Genomic DNA, 16,504 nt, shown 5'->3' on the forward strand with positions numbered 1-16,504 from the left:
CATGCACAGCTTCTGCAGCTACAGCAGCAGCATGGGCAGCCAGAACAGCCTCCACCCGCCCGCCCCTGCTGTCTCCAACGCCCCCGTGTCCGAGTACATGTGAGTGAGCGGATATGACATGTGGAACAAAACTTCTAAAGTTTCTTAATTCCCCTCTGAGATGCTTTTTTTCCGCTCTTCTCTCAGGAACCAGACGGCTCTGTTCGGGGGAAACCCGCGGTACGAGAACGTCCCTCTGATAGGACGAGGCTCTCCACCCCCCTCGGTGCGTTGGGTCCCAGAGGCCAAGTCCTTCCTATAATGTCACTTCCCTCTTTCCTAACAGGCAGATTTAGCCTTTAAAGCCCAGGAAATAGCTTTGTTAGAAGTAACTGCTGTTTATTTCATTCATATTTTCACTCTGTGACTCGGCTCACTTCCTCTCTCAAAGGTTTAGCCATATTTAATAACCTTTCCTTTTAATTGAATCAACTTTTTTCAAGGATTTCTTAGAAGTATTCAACGAAATACTGTTTCGTGGTAAACCGTGCCTTCCTCTGCGCTCCATAACTTACTGAGGCTGACTTACGGTACCAACACAAGGAGAGGAGAAGTAATGTGGTTAATATTTAATCAAGAAGTGAACATCGTTTAGCCCCTCTCAGGCCGAATTCCCAGGAGGGAGTGCTCCAGGTCTTAAACCATAAACTCACTCACTGTTGACACTGAAGCTTTTTCTTCCTCGTTGAATTCATTCACCCCTCGCTCGGCCACTTGTCTCCTCGTTACTCTACATCACAGAGATAAAAATAGAAACATACTGGATTAAACTTTCATCGGGCAGAGCCTCTTAATAATACGAGTGTGTGATGAAATACAGCAGTTAAATGCATTCTGCAGGTATTTAATCTGCTTTAGATCAGTGTTTTGTAACCTCATATTAAACGCCAATTAATAGAGACATTGTTGTGATCATCAGGTCATGATGCACAAACTAAATTTATATTTTATTTTGGATAAACTGCATGTTATTTGTTGTTAAATGTTGAGGTTTGTGCAACAAAGATTTGTATTTTTCTACTTTTTCTGTTGTGTATTACCAAAGTTTTATTACAGTTTGTAGATGAAATGTCAGTCATCATTTTCATTAAGCTTTAGCCTCTAGTTCCAACTTGAGTTAAGCAAAAAATAAGATGTACTCTGCCTTATGACTTCTTTCCTAATTAATGCCAGCAAGTAATGTATGATGATCTTCTCCCTCATGACTTCAACTGTACAGCATCATGCAGTAGTCTGCGGCTAACAGCTTCTTTTATATATTTTTTGTTTGTTCGTTTGTCATGTGTATGTTTGTATCTTTCATTTCTTTATTTCCTCTTTTTTTTTTTTACTCAACTTTTGGAGATATACTCTCAGCAGTATAGAAACCGAGTAAGTCTTTTTTCAACTCTTCTCTTCAGGGTTAACTCCCTCACTTTACCTCTGTTGCATCTCTGTCCTTCACTTCTCCTTCACCTCACAACACACTTTGTTTGGTTCCTGTGCAGTTTTCCTGTTTGGCATGGCTTTTCAACTCCCAACCTGTTGTCCTCATTGCAGAGAGTCTGTTTGGGGTAGTGAGGGTTCTGTCTGCCCCTGGTGGTCACAGGGTGCTACCGTAGTTTTGTCTCTGGATTCCCTCACTGTAGGCCGCTGTAGGCCTCCCTGTGCATGCAGTCCTGCACCAGTCATTCAATTCTACAGCTTGTACTGCCACAAGGTGTCCAGCACCAGGCGTAGTGCACTGCTATAGAATTTATTTTATCTGTGTATTGGCAGATTAAAAACTACGTTACAGTTACTGTTAACGTTTTAATAATTGTCCATTTCAAACAAGTAATGGGTTGATTTGTTTGATCAAACTGTAGATTACATTAGTGTTCTATGCACTGAGTCAGCTCTGTAGGTCTGAGGTAAAGGAGTACTCCGCAGAAAATCTATCTTTTGAGCGTAAAACACAAAGCACCCATAGGTTTATGTTTGGCTATTAAAGGTTTGTGGTGTTCTCCTTTGTTTAAGAGGACACGTTTTGTTACACAGTAGTTTAGAAAGGTGACCCAAAGTATGTTAAAATGCATCAAAACACCCTTAGAAACGTCCAAAATCACTTATGCAGCGTCATCCACCTCTTTGCTGTTGACCTTGTAATGAAGTAAGCAAGATCACAGAGAAAACAGGGACAAGCAAACAAGTCCAAAGGGGCATAACCAGGCAGGCAGTGGAATAGAAACAACAAGAGCAAAAAGGGCTAAACATTTACGCAGTAGCTGATGAGGGATTGGGAGTATTTGTGCAGGTGGGAAAACCAGTGTAAGCATATTGGGAACAACTGCTGGAATATCTGGATCTGAAACGGCAGGAAGTATTGCTTAATGAGATCCACACAGCTCTCAAATCAGCATCATGCAAATTAGTATTCTGCAACAGATGGAGCTATAGGTCACAGTTGGCTTAGCTTAGAAGAGAGGAAACAGGGGAACAGCTGTGTCCAAAGTAGCATATGTATCCATTTATTGGTGAGATAACAACACTGCCACAGTCCGGGTCGCCACTTCAATCCATTGAACCAAGTTGACTACACCTGCTGAGCCTCACTCTAGACAGAGTCACCTGTAAATCCTACACAAGTGAGAAAGTGATGCTCAAAAGGTGGATTTTCAGTGGACCATTCCTTTAAACTCCCATAGCATTTCTCTTTCTAGCTGCTGATTAGGCTGAGCTTCAGAATCAGCTCATAACACCCTCTGTGTGTGTCTGTGTGTTTCCCTTCTTCCCTCCACAGTACTCACCCAGCATGCGGGCCACCTATCTGTCCATGACGGAGGAACAGATAAGACACTTTGGGAACGACTTCCAAGCATAGACTTCTTTATCCGATTCCGAGGACGGAAAGCCGGGCATCACACACAGGCTCTGCAGACTAACAGTGTGTGGCCACCCGGAGCATCACAGAGGGCAGAGTGCGACATCTCATCAGTCAAGGGCTCTCAAGTGCAGCGCAGAAGCAGCACAGTGGAACCATATCGGTACTCTACTCTGTGTGCATAAATGATTAATCTCTCAAAATATCTCTGACACTGTGCTGTCGAAGTAAACCTGCTGTTAATATGTTGTGTTCCTCATGCTGTGTCATCTATTGGTGAAACATTGAGGGAGGATTTGACTGTCTTTATACACCTGAGGATTCATTTCTCACTGCAGTAAAACAAAGAATTCACTATAAAGTAAGAAAATAACGGGAAAATTTAAATGTTTCATCCTTCCTTTTAAAAGATTTGGGTTTTTTTTGACATTACAGAATTTACATTCAGGTCTCCAAAGAGAAAAGATGTGAACATGACAGCTGATGTAAACATATGATTTTCTGCGTATTGTGCTTCGTCTCTTGATATTCGTGAAGCACAAACGCAGCCCCGGCAGCACACAGCGGGAGCTATTGTTGAGGTATTTATTTACATTCACACACAGACACGTTTCTAAATCTCCTGGACACGAGGCTACCTTGAGACCACGGCTTTTGTAAATAAGTTGTACAATAACAGACAGTTGTCTCATTCCGATGTGATTTATTTTGATTTTGTTTAAACAATGTGCCAATTTATATATATTTTTTTCTAGTTTTACGTGGGGATCTCACATAGATCACTATTTTTTTGTACTTTCTAAAGGGCCAATAATTCTATCTCTACATATCTAATCCCGCTAATACAATAAAGTTGTAGTTTCTGTCATAACTTGGGAAGCTGTGCTGCTCTAACAAGGAATAATGAGAATATTCAGGTAATCATTTTCTTCAATTCAAACCATCCAAACAATAAATGTTTGTATTGACTAACAATGATTTTCTGTAGGGATTTAACACATGCAGTTCTGTTTAATTATGTTGGTCAGTGTCGTTTCTGTAAGCATGTTGCATTGTACAGGCACTGAGAATGGTGCTTAATTTCGTGTGACCCCAAAAACTATGGGGTGTAATTGTGAGTTGAATAAATCTGTTTTAAGTAAAACTTGATGCGTCTTTGCTTTGTTGTCGGGTGTTCATGTCCTTTGTGATCAACACAAATAAAGTTGGTGTTTTATTCTTCCAGCAGATGTCAGCATAGTGTAAGAAAAGTGCATCTCAGTGGAAACCACATTAACTGCTCACAGTATTCCACCACTTATACCACAATATTCTTATTTAACTTTAGAAGATAAAAAGACTAAAGCCAAAACAAAATGTTTGTATGTTTGCATTTGCTTTGACAGAAGAATTAAGATATTTTATTTTGGTAAAAACAGTTATAGTACAATGTAATGTACGACTTGCATTTAACAGTCTTACTCAAGTAAAAATACACAATTAAAATATACCGAGGCTACTCTTATTTTTGGAACCTAAAGTACCAAAAGATAAAAATACTGATTATTTAAAATACCTAATTTTCCCCAAAATAAATAACCATATATGTGTGTGTGTGTGTGTATATATATTTGTATTACAATAAACCCAATTTCAACTACTTTTACTCTAACACAACCATAGTTAATCCATAATAATATACCATAGTGTATTCATTCATTTATTATTTGTAATAAATGTAGCGTTAGTGGAGAAACAATGTGACAATAAGTGGTATAGAATCATAAAATGGAAATAAAACCAGTACCTACAGATGGTATTGATGTTCATCACTGTTCATATTCATGTGTGTGGAGGTGATGTTGGAACCTGCAGGTGTGCTGAACAGGAGGAGGAGGAGGAGGAGGAGGAGTTAGTTACTGTTGGACTCCGGAGTTCCGCGTCATCTCCAGGACAACAACGACCCGAACGTATGCGCACTTACGCACACGCGTCCAAACATAGTAACACAGAGAGAGGAGGAGAGGACAGACGGCACCACCTCCACCTCTCCACGGCTCCACCACCACCTCCTCTCCACCTCCTCTCCACGGCTCCACCACCACACCTCCTCTCCACCTCCTCCACCACCTCCCCACCTCTCCTCCCACCACCACCACCTCCTCTCCACCACCACCACCACCACCTCCACCTCCACCTCTCCACCACCTCTCCACCACTCCACCACCACCACCTCTCCACGGCTCCACCTCTCCACCTCCTCTCCACCACCACCACCCCACCTCCTCTCCCACCACTCCACCTCTCCACCACCACCACCTCCTCTCCACCTCTCCACCACCACCACCACCTCCTCTCCACGGCTCCACCTCCCACCACCTCCACCACCACCACCACCTCTCCACCACCACCACCACCTCTCCACCTCCACCTCCCACCACCTCTCCACCACTCCACCTCCTCTCCACCTCCACCACCACCACCTCTCCACCTCCACCTCTCCACCTCCACCACCACCACCACCTCCCACCACCTCCCTCCACCACCTCTCCACGGCTCCACCTCTCCACCACCACCACCTCCTCTCCACCTCCACCTCTCGTGTTTCTCACCTGTCTGAGTGGTAAAACGCACGCAGAGGGCGACGCGCACTTTAAAAAGACGCAGAAAAGAAAGAAAGAAAGAAAGAAAACGAGACAAACGTCCTGAGAGGCCGCCAGGTGAGACCGACAGGAGGACAGGAGGACAGGTGAGGCCGACAGGAGGACAGGTGTGTCTGAGACAGGAGGACAGGTGTTGAGCAGGAGCCCTCCGGACCCACGGTCCTCTGCAGGTGTTTGGCATGAAGGGACCTCCGGGGAGGAGCTGCTGACTGCCCGTCGATCCTCCACTCTGAGCGGGGAGGGACCATGAAGGACACCGGGGACGCAAAGGAGCACCAACTCACCGTGAGTCCACAGAGCTGCTCCTTCAGTCTCAACCTTTAACTACACAACACAAAGAAACACACCAGGAACCGATGCTCACTGTAAACTCACTTTATTACATCCACCTCAACACTCTGCAAACCTACACAGCATGCCACACTGTTTACACATGTGATGCCTTTAAGGTCCAGTTTTTGTGGACACTGCTTGAAATGTTCTCATTGATGCTTTTCACTTCATTGTTTGTCCTGCCTTTCTACATTAAGAGTGAAAACACAAAGACAGTAAGACAGCAGGTCTCTGTGGGGATCACATACAGGAGCTCTGTGGATCCCTCAGGTGTGCTGTGCTTTTTTTTAAATCTTAAAATGCAAGTTTCCTTCCAAAAAAAGTCAAAATCATTCGTGCATTTACCTTTTATTTAATCAATGCACAAAGCCTACAGTCTGCCTAGTATTATGTTGTAAGAAGTACTTTTTTGAAATGCCAATAAGCATTGTACAGGCACTAAGCCCTTCACGAGATTGAATAAGGGAAAACAATCTCTGAATATAATACTGTCTAGTACAACAGCAGCACCTACTATGACCTCATCGCTAAAACCCATAATTAACACCTCTGTGACAGTGTCAAAAAACCCTGAACTTAATTAGGTGAAAGTAGAATTCATTGCTGCACAGTTTGCATCACACTGTACAGGTGTACCTTATAAAGTGCATTTTCTCTTCTTTTTTTTAAATAACTAGATGTTTCTTTTCATATCTCTAACAACATCCATTGTTGTTGTTGTTCTATATTTCTGTTCTCCGGCCTTACACGAGCTGCGCTGTGTTCTGCAGCTCGTATCTGAATAATTGAAGTGGCTGTTTCAGTTGCCTGGCCTCTCCCTTGTCCAGCGCGGAATACACTTTCTACAGGGTGCTGACAGAGAGAGTGCTGTATTATTCCCCCTCTTTAACTGCATACGTCTGAGGGGTCACATGCATATCAGCCTCTGGATAGATGACACCACTGCGGTGATTGTTATTGTCTGTTTTCATCCTATTTGCCCCCAACAAAAGCTTTAGTAATGATCTCTAAATGTTTTCATGGAGAGAAACCATGCGGGGAGATAAAGTATAAAAATAGGGCGACTGTGCATGATTTTATTATGTTATTATAATACAACGTTCCACTCAATTAGTGGTTCTGTATCTGCCAAATACTACCCAGTGTTCAAAGGGGAAGGCTAATTTCCCCCTTTTGAAATAACAGGTGTCTGTTTGTGTGCGGCTGATTGTTGGAAAATGTCATCGCTCGGATTTGTTTCTTCATTTTTACGAGGAAATATTGACATTAATCAGGCTGTGAAGTGGTTAAAGGTGGAATGTGAAGTTTAATTGGATAGTCAATCCATTCATCCATCTGTTTTCAATACCTATGCATCATATCACCAGTCCACACACATACAGTCAAACACATTCATACTCATATTGCAGCTATACAATTTTGGGTTTCCAAGTAGATTAACTTAGGTTAGTTTAGGTTTTGACCACAGGACCTTTTTTAAATGTGAGTATTTTTTCTTATCTGGTTGACTGAAGAAAAAAAAAATCTTACATCCTGTGCTTGGCATTTAAAAGATGACTCATTCAATTTGTGTATTGCACTTCCATGAATTTCAGCAACTCAGGAGAGATTCTGTTTTTCTTTTTCTTAAATAGTCAAAACTCCAAATCGATGAGGATATCTAGACTTTTACTCCTTACTTTGTGTGAAGCTTTTATAAGCCTCTCTTAATGCAATGCAGTAGTGTTTTTTTCTTTATAACCACCTCTGTCCACATCTTTCAAATTCCACAGCCCCTTTTTTGTAGTACTTTTTATGGTCTAAACTCTCAAAGATAATCTCAAAGTAATCTCCCTAAAACAGAATTCACCTGCCTTCATAACTAGTAAGCTGATTAAAATGAATGGAGTTCTCCTTAGAGAATCCAGAGGTATTTTCACATGTATGCTGCAACTGACAAATAAACCCAGATTTTCTCCCGTAATAAGTACTCTCAGCACATTTGCATATGCAATTACATCTCTAGCTACACCTGAATCAACACCGACTCCAGACCCATTTATTGTAGAAGCCATTACTACTACTAGCATTCTAACTTATACTTTCATTAAATTGATATTACTGTTTTAGATTAATTCAAGGAGGACTGAATTCACTCTTTGTGCTGCAGGTTGCCTTGAGGATCCGACCCCTCAGCGATGCCGAGCAGGAGGAGGCGGCTACGATCGTGGCCCACAGAGTGGACGACCAGGTGAGATGGCTGTCCTTTATTCTACTGCTGTGTGTGTGTGTGTGTGTGTGTGTTGGTAACCTGTTTACCTCTGTGTGCATACAGAATGCATGCACGTGAGTGATGGGGTCAGTGTGTGTGTGCTTGTGTGAGCCGTCCTCTTCCTGCCTGTGATGAAGCTGCACAGATAAGGTATCTTCAGGGACCTCGGTAATGCCAATGCCTCTTTTTAACAAAAAACATTCATTTGTAAAGCTCAAATGTCACATTTATTTATAAATGAATGCTGGATGACTCAGACCTGTAGCGAACAGAATGACCTTTCTAACGACCGATAGAAAGCCTCAAATGATTTGGTAAGCAGACGGCTGGAAGCTTCGCCGTAGTGAATGCCTCGGGTCTAATTGGACATCAACCACTGCAGTAACGTTTCTTACATAAGACATTCGTTTTGATGTGTGTCTGTCTGACTTGAATGTTAACAAAGAGTTGCAACACGGGCAAGTATTAATCATCTCTGTTATGGATTCATCTCTCAATTATGGAGTAATTATCTGTCAGGCAGTTAGTTGTTTGAAAGAGTACTTCATAAAGTTTGCCCTTTCACAACACTGACAGCCTCACAATGGACAGTTAGAGAAAAGAAACATGAAAGAACAAAATCAATGCTGCAAACCCACAGTCTTCTACACATTACCCACAATGCAACGTGACCACCAAACAGTTCTGTTAGAGATTTCGGGCGTGTTATGTAGTCTCAAATTAATCAGACTCATCAAATCTCCCTCTGGAGCCACAAAAGGCTTTACACAACTTTTGTTCACATCCCCAAAACCCTGTCAACAGACTTTAATGTTTAAAGTCACTTTACCTTTTATGCACAACGTCCACTATCAAGCTGTAGGATTTGTTGCCATTGCTCAGAGTAAAGTTTATGAGTACATATTTCAGTTAGTTAGTCTTGAAATGTGTTTGCTTTAAGACATAAATGCAACCCTGTTCATAAACTACACTAAAGACATATTTATGGAACAGAGATTCTACTGAAAGGTGGATTTAGAGGATAGTGACTGCTGCTGTTATAATCTATTTCTACTGATAACTAAATATCACTGGTTATTGATCCCCAGTGCTTTGCTAATTAAACACACCAACCTCCACACCAGCCTTCACTCATTTATAATTCAATTTAAGACACTGCTGATGCTAACTGCTTGTTGTTGCTACTTCTTTCACTACCGCTAATTGCTATTTACTGCAACTCCCACTGCATTGCTATCTGTAATACCATCCATATGTTACACAATATAAGGTGATTTGAGTACTGTTAGTTCAATCAAGTGATCAAGAAAATATTCAGTAGATTATTAGATAATGAAAGTTAAATATCAGACATTTCAGTCTACAGTACATTTCATTCAGCAAACATGTTGACATGTGAAAATAGGTAATACTCACAAAATGTGCCCTGACTGTTCACTCTATTCCCAACAGTATTGTTTTCATTTCATCCCTCCTCAATATGAGATGGCTGTCTAGTTTATTTGGCAAGTAAACTGCTTTTGATAGAGCCATTATGCTAATTGTGTTTTCCATTAGTGTAAACCATGACAGGAGTGTTTCTGAGTAAACAGAATGTGGATTGGCTTTGATGGCCACAGTTATACACCAGCAGCAGAAGGCTGTCTAACAGATTTCATATAAATTATAAATTAATTTGGATTTATGTATTTTACCAAAACAAACTGGATTGCTGTCACACAACAGAGAGGTTTTCCCCTCAGAGGATCCTGTCCTTAGGGCACTGTATGTAATGAGGTGGTTACCATGTGACCATATGAGAAGGACATATGAACTCCATGTGGACCATGTTTACCATCCGTCCTCGCTTTATGAACGGGCCTCTCTCGGAGACCATTTAGCACTACTAACAGTGTGAGCGTGTGATGATGATCAAGGAGTGCAAATGATGATGAGCTGGGAACCTGCTGAGGTGTCTCCTCGCTCGCTGTGGGCTCATTGAGACGGTCGTGGGCATGCAGGTGGTGGGCAGACCAATCCAGAGAAGTGACAGCATAGCAACAGCTGACACAGTGGCTCAGAATCGCCTCGGTGTAGCAGTGCTGGAGGGAAACATTACATTCATGTGTGTGATTAGTAGGAGCTCGTGAAGGATTTTACAAGAGAACACTTCTAGAGAACCGATAATCCGCGGCGCTGAGACCTGACTTGTTTGTCTTCTCAGAAGTAATTGAATTACGCCAAGTCTTAAGGACAACATCAGCACTTCTGCCTGTGATGACACCATTAAAATAGGCTTGGGCACAGGGGATTAGAGCGTAGCGACAGGCAGGCGGAAATGGTGCTGACACAGCCACCATAACAAGGCTTTGTTATTGTCTCCAGCACAACCGAACCTCAGCTAGAAAAACATGTTTTATTGTGTTCAACTTTACCGCCAGTGTGTCGATTTTATACCCGAATAGCGAAGTTCATATTGTATAATGTCCACGGTGAGAACTACAAACTGACAGATATGCTGTATGGTCTCTATGGGGTGTTATCAGGTCCATTAAAGCACATTAACCTTAAAAGATTACAATATACACACTTGTTATTGAGACAGTGTGGTGCAGGGAATCTGTGTATACCTACAGTATGTCCTGAGAAAGTCTTACCTGCTGCCCTGACATGAATGGAGGGGTTATAGTAGAGAGGACGCTACAACAAATCAGGGATGTTGTGAGATTATAGACCAAAGGGAGGCTGAATCTGTTTACCTATAGCCGTCACACATGAATATATGCAGATATGTACTGTACCTAGAATCCCTTCCACACGGCAGTCTCTCCACAGATACAGAACACTGTGTACTGTTTACTTTGTTTGCGAGACATATGGCCCACATGTAGTGCTCAGACAGATTAGCAGGGTGCTCGTGGCTCACTGGAACGACTGGGTGATAGTACCCAGATCTGGCTCTCCTGGCAGAAAACAGACAACTTGAAGCTGACTAAGCCTGCAGAGATGAGCTCATTGGAGGGGTTTTAGCTGAGCTTAAGCCTTCTGCCACCTGCTCTCTTTCTCTCCCCGGCTCCCTCGCTGACAGACTCAGGGGATCCAGCCTCTGCCTTTCATGGACCACCTGTTATGTTCAATGGGCTTTTCTCGTCCTTGAGTGAGTAGCACACAGGTCAGAGGTGTAGCAAGATGGATTTATGAATGAGATAATAAACGGCTCAGGTTGAACTATTATTATAATACTATAAAAAGTGTAGCAGGCATACTGTAAGAAAGTGGCTTTTATCCCAAACAGTATTCAAGATACAGGTAGGCTTTTCTATATCCAGGTAGCAAAGCCTGGAGTTTAGTCTTGGAAACTGATGTCGGAGTTAACTTGATTTCAAAGTTGAATAATTAAAGAAATGATAAGTGTAATGTAAGAACACATTCATTGGGGCATTGTTGTCTGGGACACTGTGGACAAAGAAAAATGACAAAAGAACAACCATGTAGAACAGATATCAGAAAATGTTATTTTGAAACTCTTGTAAAAGTAGATAAAAATACAAGTTCTGTGCATTAGAAACAGGCCATCATGAACGTAGTGAGAAGCTGTAATATCACACAATGATACTGTAATGTGACAGAGACCAAAGATTTAAAACTATTTCATCTCAAGCACGTTTTAAGACTGCAAAAAATATTTTTTGCGGATTTCTGAAATAAATGGAAGATGACAGAAAAGACTTTCCTTGGCCGGAATACTTTGAAAAGTTTTCGGTAGTACTCTATTCAGGACTTGTGGTTAATGGGCAAGAATATTAAAACCTATTTTCCTTTAATAGCAACAGTAGCTTTGGTCAAACAGTTCCACCAAAAGACCCAGAGAGGTGATGTCACCCCTTCTTAAGAGGCTAACGGGGAATCTATCTTTATCCTCTTAGGGATAAAAATGGTCGCTCAACCTTGTGAAAGAGACCATTTTATATCACTATACTGATTTAACTCTACCTACAAAAGACTCTTGTGGCCTTGGAGGCTGTACATGTACTTGTAAGGGATCGATAGCAAACATTAGATATGATGACATATCAGAATTAATCTTTACACTCTTTTTTTGGCTTCAGTGCATTAACAGAGGTCCAAGGTTTCTTAATCAAAATCTGTTTTTGAGATCTTGCCAGTGGTGATTTAGTCAGTGCAGTAATGAATTCACACACATGTAGATATGAATGTGTTGCTTGTAGGATTGAGTGTGTTTACACCCTGCAGGATGTGTCTCACTGAGCACTCAAACTCGTTGAGCATGTCTTCGGCAGGGCTGGCCTATCAGTAGCACACAGTGGGGAATGCTTTATGGCGAGGCCTCGTCTCCATGGAGACACATAGACAAGGTCAGGGCCATTGTTTGTTTTCGTTTTTTTTTTATTATTCCTGCTCCTCAGTAGTACAGTTCTAAGTGTGGAAGAAGGAAGAAAAGAAACAGTGGAAGAAGGCTCTTATTTTGAAGGGGGGTTTACCAGATAAGTTGGCTGTAATATATACGTGCTTTGAAGAAACATTGTTGGCAGGCTTCTCAAGCCTGGTGGACTTTAAGTTTAGTAAAAATAGATATATCACACAGGGTATTGATGGTGGCATCTCATGGTCATCTCTTCAGAGTGAGGATTGTGTTGTGTGCAGATAATTGAGGACTTAAACAACAAAAGGAGTAGAGACTGAAAAAGACTTTCCAACCTTTTATCCTTTCATCTATTTATCTGAAAAAATAAACCGTGAGACAGGTGATTTATTCTGATCCCTGAGAGAATGTCAGCCAGCAGATTAACAGAAAAGTGCCATGATTCCTCTGTACAGATCAAGTCCTTTTTAAAACAATTAGCATCCAGCCTGGTACAAATACAAGTCTACCTGATTGCTGTATGCTATGAATGTTCTGCCTTTGTGGAGTAAAAAGCACCTCATCTAAAGTGCTCCGTGAAGAGTTTCCGCCACCCTCTACACAGATGTGTCAGTGAAAGGAAATTTGAATTGCTCTCACCTTAGAGGCTGCACTTCAGCCAGCTCCCCCTGGAAAACAAACCACTGTCAGATACGGAACAAACATCAGTATGTTGCATAGGAAATAGTTAGGTTAACAGTGGAATTATGATGCCCTCAAAGTCATTAAAAAACTTAAGTAAAAATGAGTATTAGGCGAAAATAAATTATTACATTATCATGATGTGTTCAAATGCAATTGAGAAACCTGAATAATACAGTTGTTTTATGGAGATGTTTTCACAGCAATAAAATTAGCATGAAGTGCTTATTGTTTTGTTTTAGTTCTTACGGTGGTATTGAATTGAGTAGCTTCGATTGTGGACTTTGACTGGTATTGATATTGACTGATTTGAGGTATTGTGACATCTAAAGACTGGAATGTTTTTGACTAATTCCACACAGAAATCTACCGAGGTGCAGTGGACAATGCTGTGCAAAAGTCCTCGTATCCATCAAATGCGAAATGCACCTGTTTAATTATGCAAACACAGAAGATTAGATTTTATTTAAAGAACGCTTAGAGAGTGAAGGACAGTGAGTGACATGAATTGGAAATTGTCAAAATCTGCATAAAAGTAACCCAGGTCCCTTGTTGTCTTTATGTCCCCCAACACCTGGCTGAAGAGTTCATCCCGATAACAGCCTGGTTCAAACTCTGTGTGAAAACCTGTAAAAGGGCACACTTTGTCCATGCAGAGGCTTTTTACGAGGTTGTTTGAATAGCCTCAGGGTTGAACAAGAGAGAGAAGGGAACTACAAATAGCCATGTCTCTCTTAGCTGTGAAGAGTTAACCTCCACACGGGGACAGAGCCAGGAACGAGACCTGAACCCAGAACGGCTGGTGTGGCACAGCGGAGACGGCAGAAACACAGAAACACAGAAACACAGAAACACAAAGCGCTAAAGAGTTTATTTTGGATCGCACACGTAACACTAGGTCAATATGTCAACACAAATAGACCGTCTGACCCCGGAAAGTGGCTTATCTTCACTTTGCTCATTTTCTCTTGACTCCACTTCTACTTCTTCGCCTCCGATGCAACACTCTCCTCCGACCCCTTGCCCCTCCCTTGAGTCTCTTTTACGACGAGGGCTGTTGTGTGTGTGTGTGTGTCGGTCTGTGCATGGTTTGTGTAAGGAGTACGTGATCCCTCTCGATGCCCTGTCTGCTCTTCCACTCCTAATCCCGTTGAGAGGGCAGGGCGTGGCGGCTCACCACAAGCGGCCTCTGAAGGAGACTAGACGCTGGAGTGGCCCTGCTGCGAGTTCCTCTGAACGGCTTTTAGTACTCAAGGAAACACACTTATTGCCCCGGACTAAAGCCCCTCTGGGAGCACAGAGGGAGACATCTAGGAATCACAATGAGTTCATTTAGCAATTTCAAAAACAGTATAATATAATACGGGTGTTACATAATATAGCAGGGGCGAATTGTTCAAACCATCCCGTGTCCTTGGGCATATCATGAGTCATTCTGCAGCCCGTAGGGGGTTGATGAGCAGGAAGGAGCTACCCAAAGGGCTTTTTCGCTGCAACCTCATCAAGTCATAATGGTGCAGATTACGTAAGCATCTTTTCTATTCTAAGGGGAAAAGCAGAATTGTGATCATTTGGTGTGTGCTCTGTTGTGTGTAACAGAATCAGGAGGGCAATGTTCCCCTGCTTTCTCCATAAACGGCTCACGGCTCTCACTCAAGAACAGGAAGAAGAGCACATCAATGTGCCGTCTTTATTGGACTCCTGGCCAGAACAACAGGCAGGGATTGGTCAATTGTAACATAGCTAATAGATCTTAAATTGATTCTCACAACAAGCAAAGTGCACGTTGTCGTCATTCATCCTCTCTAAATCCCCTTAAGACACAGAGAAATTGAACTGAATGAGAGCTAAACAAATATACTGAGAGTATGAAATGTGAAAAGAACAAGTTGTGCGACACAGTGTGGTGAGGTGAAAGAGCAACAGGTGGCAAATCAGGACGGAGAAAAACACCAGGTGAAACTGAGGACAGACAGGTCTGCAGCTACGCATTGAAGCGTATTCACAACATCTCCAGTAAGTCCTCGGTTTTAAAGCAGCAGTGGGAGTAAATCTCTAAGGGTGTTTCTTCCTTCGTATCACCACAGTCATAACAACATGTTGTTTGTCTGGTAAGGCTCATCCATGAGACTGCATTGACAGAAAACGAAACGATGGAAATCAGTAATCAGGAAGTAGTGCGACCCGACCTAACCTTACCCGTAGCAGTGGCAGAAAAAGATGAGTCATTTATGGAACAACAGCCTTATTTTGTTTAGTTTTTGAGGGCTGCATCCAGTAATATTATAAATGACAATTTTACAAATACACTCCTGAATCTCAGCTACTCAATAAGGCTGAAGGGTATTAACGTTATTGTTCCCAATTATCTTGTAGCCAGGCCAAACATAGAACACACAGAGACTTTCAGCTTAGACTACAAGCTTTCATTCTGGTTTTACAGTTACAAAATTGTACATGATTGTTGTGTAATAACAGGGAATGATACACATGTGCCAGCAGATGTCAAGCAAACTGTTACCTTGCAACACTACTTACAATTAAACTTAACAGTGACAAAGCAAAATGTTTGTTTTGCTTTCTGAACAGTCTCGCCCTATTTGCATACTAAATGATATCAGCAAACTCAACACTTAATATGCACACCAATGTCTTTAGGGGATACTTCATTTTGGCACTCTGCGTCCTCAAACCCCGCTTTGTGAGTCTATTTTTCATCCATCCAACAATTTTGTTTTCTGTCTAATGAGCTCCGCGGTCTCACGGGGCAGCTGATACGTGTCTGTTCCTTTTATTCCAGTACGTGAGATCTTTCATCTTCAGAAAAACAGAGTGCCGTGTATGTGTTTTAAAGCCCAGTGGAAAGTTCAGTGTGTGTGTGTGTGCTGTGGCGGCCAAAGACATGAAGCTACTTGGAAACACTAATGGCTGCCTTTGTGTTTCACACAGACCACAGCTCCTCCTCTGTCATGTCTGATGGAAGCAAAATGGGGCTGAAATGGCTGAAATTATCATGCTGTGTAGGACCATTGTGCTATTACTGAGGGCAGCACTGGTGGACATGGGTGGGGAGTTAACTTGATACGGTACTCAATGGCTCTTTGCACAGCTTGCTGCTACCACCGTCTGAAAAGAGCCTCCACAGGGCATTACTGACCAAAGGTTCAAAACATGTTTTATATCTACAAAATAATAGATTAAAGGCCGAAAAACTATTATTATAATTATCATAAAGTCAGTCATAACACTATAAAATGTTGATATATTATCATTAAAATGAAAATAAATGCTGCTCTGTTATAATTAGGCAAAATGTTCATCTGATATGGATGATGCATATTCATCTTTATGAA

The 16,504-nt window shown here is 41.9% G+C and overlaps 2 protein-coding genes across 2 annotated transcripts in view; both read left to right on the forward strand.

Moving 5' to 3' along the window:
* The window catches only part of ttyh2 (tweety family member 2), a 56,517-nt gene extending 52,523 nt beyond the window's left edge, over positions 1–3,994 (forward strand). The window contains exons 12-14 of the mRNA XM_054598753.1: positions 1–99; positions 187–265; positions 2,801–3,994. The exon at positions 1–99 is cut by the window's left edge and continues 87 nt beyond it. Coding sequence (XP_054454728.1) covers positions 1–99; positions 187–265; positions 2,801–2,881 — 259 coding nt within the window. The 3' untranslated portion in view covers positions 2,882–3,994. The remainder of the gene's footprint in view (positions 100–186; positions 266–2,800) is intronic.
* Positions 3,995–5,706: 1,712 nt separating this feature from the next.
* kif19 (kinesin family member 19) overlaps positions 5,707–16,504 on the forward strand; it is a 32,509-nt gene continuing 21,711 nt past the window's right edge. Inside the window, 2 exon segments of the mRNA XM_054598888.1 lie at positions 5,707–5,808; positions 8,006–8,086. Of these exon segments, the coding sequence (XP_054454863.1) occupies positions 5,770–5,808; positions 8,006–8,086 (120 nt within the window). The 5' untranslated portion in view covers positions 5,707–5,769.

Source organism: Anoplopoma fimbria, chromosome 5 (assembly GCF_027596085.1).
Source record: "Anoplopoma fimbria isolate UVic2021 breed Golden Eagle Sablefish chromosome 5, Afim_UVic_2022, whole genome shotgun sequence".
Taxonomy (NCBI): domain Eukaryota; kingdom Metazoa; phylum Chordata; class Actinopteri; order Perciformes; family Anoplopomatidae; genus Anoplopoma; species Anoplopoma fimbria.